A 4,640-nucleotide genomic window follows, 5' to 3' on the forward strand; every position below is an offset into this window, starting at 1 on the left:
ATCTATGTCCCTTCTACCAGTGACTACCTGGCAGGTAAGCAATGAATATTTGTCAATGAAAAAATGAATGAACAAATGGACTTCACATAAAGAACCTTAGTTTTCCTTTGCCAGGTGTCTCTTAGGTCTCCACTCTGACACTGCAGGACCAGATCCTGGGGCAAGGGAAAGGTATTCTCAGAGCCAGGCCCTAGATCTGTGGTGCCCAACTGTGGAGCTGGAGCTGAGCGTCCAGGCCAGGGTCACCCCCTGGTGTCCTCTTCAGAGGACCCCTTTTATCCTCTATAGGCCCTGGTGGCCTCAGGGCACTGTCTTCCTTTGGGGAAAGTCTTCCCTCAAAAGCATTCATTCCATAGCACCCTTCTTGTTGCAGGTTTCTCGCACAGAAAGTTGTGACACTGAGGCTTTCTTTCCAGGAAGCAACTTTATTTGTCCCAGCACTGGCTCAGTTGGGTTTGTACCCGAAAAACTGAGACCAAATGCCACATGGCATAGTCTTGTATGCATTTTTTATTTCTTTGTCTCCCATATATGGGTAATGTATAGACATACAGTCTGATTAGGTGGTCTCATGTTACATGGTCATGAGGGATGTCACTTAGGCACATAGCCAGGCTGCCTTCCTGTATCTTGAGGACTTTTCTCACCACATTCCTTAGGGATGGGACTCTACCAAAATCTCAGGGAGGGAGTGAGAGGAAAAGGCACCCTCTCTCTCCTGCGCCTCCAAGCCTCACCCTTATGCTGTCAAGACCACCATGCCAAATGGGATTCAAGAGATGTAGAGGAATGCAGAGGCAGCCTCAGATGCTACCTTTTCTACGATGTTAAAAAAAAAAAGTAAAGTACAAACAGTTTAACTTGAACAAAAGAAGAGTGTATCCTGTGTGGAATATCAGAGATCCTCCAGTTCTCCTCAAGCTCCCCTCCTCCTACCGACTCCACAGACTGCTGGGTGACCTGTCTAGCCTGGACCTGAGAGCTTTAACCCAGATTGAGGAGCAAGAGTTATTTTTCTTGTTCCCTCATTCCTCCTGCCTTTTATCCATATTCTCCTACCAGACTCCAGGACACTGAGGGGAGACAGAAAACCCACAAGAAAGCCCACTGGTTAAGGAAAGCTCAGACCATGGGTACAATAAACTCAAGAAAAAGAGTAATAAAGAAGCTTATCCCAGTCTTTTTTTAATAAACCCAGCATTGATTTTGAAAGAAGACAAAGATAAAGACGAAGATGAAGACAAAGAAGAAGGAGAAGAAGCTTATCCCAGAGAGTCAAGAAGGTGTAAAAAAAAACAGTCATTATGCAGGACTCAGGCTATGAGAGTATCATCTTTATTGTCACATGGCCTCCTTCTGTCCTCAATCCTGGGTCTGCCTATCAGGATAGATCATGGCTCAGGCTGCCAACCCACACACTTGGCTGAGCAGCTGCCTGCCAAAGGAGGAGCACGGGACTTTAGGGATATTCTCACTCCATTTTAATGGGAGTTTACAACCTAGTTGGGCAGGGAAAGGTAAATAATTCAAGAGATGTTGCAGACAGTTGCCAAATGGTTGGTGTGGACAATGCAATGAGTTCTAGGAAGTCAGTGCAGGTTACTGTGAGTAGGAAAAAACAGAAAAGACTCCAAAGAAAAGGTCTTGAAAGATGGTCTGGATTTCAGAGGCTGGGCATAGCAGAGAAGTGGTCCCTGTAAGGCGGGGGGGTGGGGGAGGTGGTTGGTGTGGAGGTGAGCAGAGACTTGGAGGCAGGAACATCCTGTGGCCCTGGTGGCCAGGCTGGTCTAGCTAGAACTGAGGGTTCCTATAGGGGAAGATCCAGATGTGAGGCTGGAAAGGTGCCTGGCACCCAGGTGTGGATCCTGAGATGGCAGGCAGTGGAGTTCCAACATCACCTCTGCAGCAGGGAGCCTCCAACTGCCTTTGGAGAGAGGCACATAGGGACATGTTGGAAATCGAGATCTGACATTTTCAGGACAGAAAGCAGGGATGTCTCAGCCATGCTTCTTTAAAAAAAAGCACCCTTTGTTCCAGCAGAAGGACCTCCTTTTACTCCAACATAGGGGCCTCCTTGGTCTCCACAATCACTGACACCCTGTGGCTCTGGAATCGTATCACAGGGTCCACAGCTGTCACCACTTCCTTGCCACTGGTTATAAGCAGCTGGGTCGCAGCTTGGAGCCTCGGTGTCCAGGCGGCATGGGCTGCACTCATGACAGCCCAGGTCCCCCGGACATGGGATTGGATTGGGGCCTGAGCACGGGCTGGGATCGCACGGGGGCTCCACACAGGGCTCCGGGCTCGGGCACGGCGCTGGAAGGGGAATTGGCTCCGGGAGTGAATGAGGTTCTGGGTGCTCATAGGGCTGTAGACACGGACGCCATTCGGGAAATTCACGCTGCGCTGGGAGAGGACGTGGGGCTGGACGTGGCTCTGGACACAGACAGGGTTCAGAGAGTCGCCGCGGTGGAGGACACGGACGAGGCCCTGACCTCGAGCTTGGCTCTGGGCGAGGATACAGCCGCGGAGCAGGACGTGGGCATGGACAGGGGGCAGGGGGTGGGCATCGATGCATCGGGGGCTCTGGACTTTGGTCCCGACGCCGCGGTGGACAGAAGCTTGGGAGTGGACGTGACTTTGCACGTGGCCTCAGCTCCGGGCAGGAGGCACCCCAGGAGGGTCGTGGGACACAACTCTCAGAGCAGCGTCTGATGGGAGGAATCTGAACAGGACACTTTTGCGGGGGGACCTGCTTGGGGCAGCAGGGGGAAGAAATCTCTATCCGGCACTTGGGACCACATCTCTGAGAGCAGCCTGAAGTGCGAGCCCGAGGACAGCCACTGCTATAGATGGGCTCCGAGCGGCGCGGAGGGGTGCAGTAGTTATAGGAGCCTGAAGAGCACGCTGATGACAGGCAGCCGCTGTAGTAGGGCTCAGACCGTCGTGGTGGGGAGCAGCTGCGGTAGGAAGGCTGCAGCTGGCGAGCAGGGAGGCATCTGCTGGAGCTCCGCGAGCGACGCTGTGCGGTGAAGCTCCGGTAAGAGCCAGTGGCCTGGCACTGGGGTGCGCAAGTGCTAAATGCTGCCCGGGACTGGCGCTGGGGGGCGCAGTCGCCGTAGTAAGCCCCAGATCGGAACTGCGGGGCACAGGTGCTGTAGGAAGCCTGGGACTGACGCTGCGGGGAGCATCTGCTGGAGGAGCCCTGATACTGGCACTGAGTGGAGAATCTTCCCTGAGTCTGGGAAACTGGGGGAGAAGCCATGTAAGTCTGGACAGGCTGAGAAGCTGGACAGGGTATGTAGGTCTGGACTGGGTATTCCACATAACAAGTTTCTGTATAATAAACTGGAGCACATTCCATATAGCAGGTCTGAAAAGGGCATGGGGCTTCACACTGCACATAGGAAACCTGAGGCTGGCATGGAGCCTGGCATTGAACACAGGAAATTTGAGACTGGCTTGAAGCCTGGCTCTTCGCTTGGGTGGTCTGGGACTGGCTTGAAGCCTGGCCCTTCACTTGGGTGGTCTTAGACTGGCATGGAGCCTGACACTTCACCTGTGTGGTCTGGGACTGGCATGGAGCCTGGCATTTTACCTGGGAAACTTGAACTGGGCATGGTGCGGGGCACTCCACAATTTGCATCTCACAAGGTGCTTGGACCACAACCTGGCTCCTGGCACTGGGATTCTGGGAGGGATAGAAGGAGGAGCCCTTCACACAGCACTGGGGGAGTGGCATGCAACACTGAATCTGCTGCTGGTCACACATGGTTCTGATGCAGGCAGGTGATGGGACCTGAGGGTAGAAAGACCAGTGTTAGGAGCATGAGCTGTTGAGAAGAAGGGGACAAGACCAAGGGGAAGACACCCTGCTTCTTCCCTGTCCTTTCCGCTCCAACTCTTAACCTTTACCCAAGAACACTTCTGAGTTAGATGGACTCAATATTAGTTACCGCTGCCCATGAGACCTGCCTTGGATCTACCAAAGGACCTGAGGTCCTGATCTGAAGGAGCTTCAAAGGCACATCCGGGGTTGCAGATGTCCAGGGTCTCCCCCTGGAGGATGGACATACCAGTGTTCAACACAAGAGGGCGTTGAAGACAGCATGATTCCTTGGCCTAAGTGGCAGGAGAGCCACTTATAGGAGGTAGAAGTAACACTGCTTCCAAAGCAGAGGCCGTGCACCCACAGAGGCTTGACTATCCTCACATACATGCACTGGGAACACATACATGTGAAAACATGTAAAAATGAGTGTATTAGAGCAAACACTCAGGTACCATCTGCACTCAAAGCATCCACTAGAAAGTCAAGGATCAACCCCAACATAAAATGCTTGTTTCTCTACAGTCAATCTTTTTAGGTGAACGTGTTTAAATGACCCTCATGGACATATGCACACACACACACACACACACAACATACAAGCCTTGGAAAGGCTCAGAACCAACATGGCAACTTGCCCAGGCTGGTTGCTGTTGTAAATCACCCAAAGTGGGACAGTCTGCTGGCCTCAGAAATGGTTTCTCCCCGGTCCCTCTTAAAAGCAGGGAGCAACTGCCTGAGATGGGGTAACCCAGAAAGTGCAAGATTCCTAAATCACAAGACTGACATTCAGCCACACATAAACTCCTCC

The 4,640-nt window shown here is 52.5% G+C and overlaps 1 protein-coding gene across 1 annotated transcript; it reads right to left on the reverse strand.

Annotated features, from left to right (window-relative positions):
- Positions 1-2,011: 2,011 nt before the first annotated feature.
- Positions 2,012-3,793, reverse strand: KPRP (keratinocyte proline rich protein). Its single transcript, XM_049614483.1, has one exon. It carries the CDS (start codon positions 3,770-3,772, stop codon positions 2,012-2,014), a length of 1,761 nt encoding a protein of 586 aa, XP_049470440.1. The 5' UTR covers positions 3,773-3,793.
- Positions 3,794-4,640: the final 847 nt, after the last annotated feature.

The sequence above is a fragment of the Panthera uncia genome (genome assembly GCF_023721935.1).
Source record: "Panthera uncia isolate 11264 chromosome C1 unlocalized genomic scaffold, Puncia_PCG_1.0 HiC_scaffold_3, whole genome shotgun sequence".
Lineage (NCBI taxonomy): Eukaryota > Metazoa > Chordata > Mammalia > Carnivora > Felidae > Panthera > Panthera uncia.

Excerpts from the sequence above, each read along its gene's own strand:
- KPRP (XM_049614483.1), bottom strand. The coding sequence starts at position 3,772 with ATGTGTGACCAGCAGCAGATTCAGTGTTGCATGCCACTCCCCCAGTGC.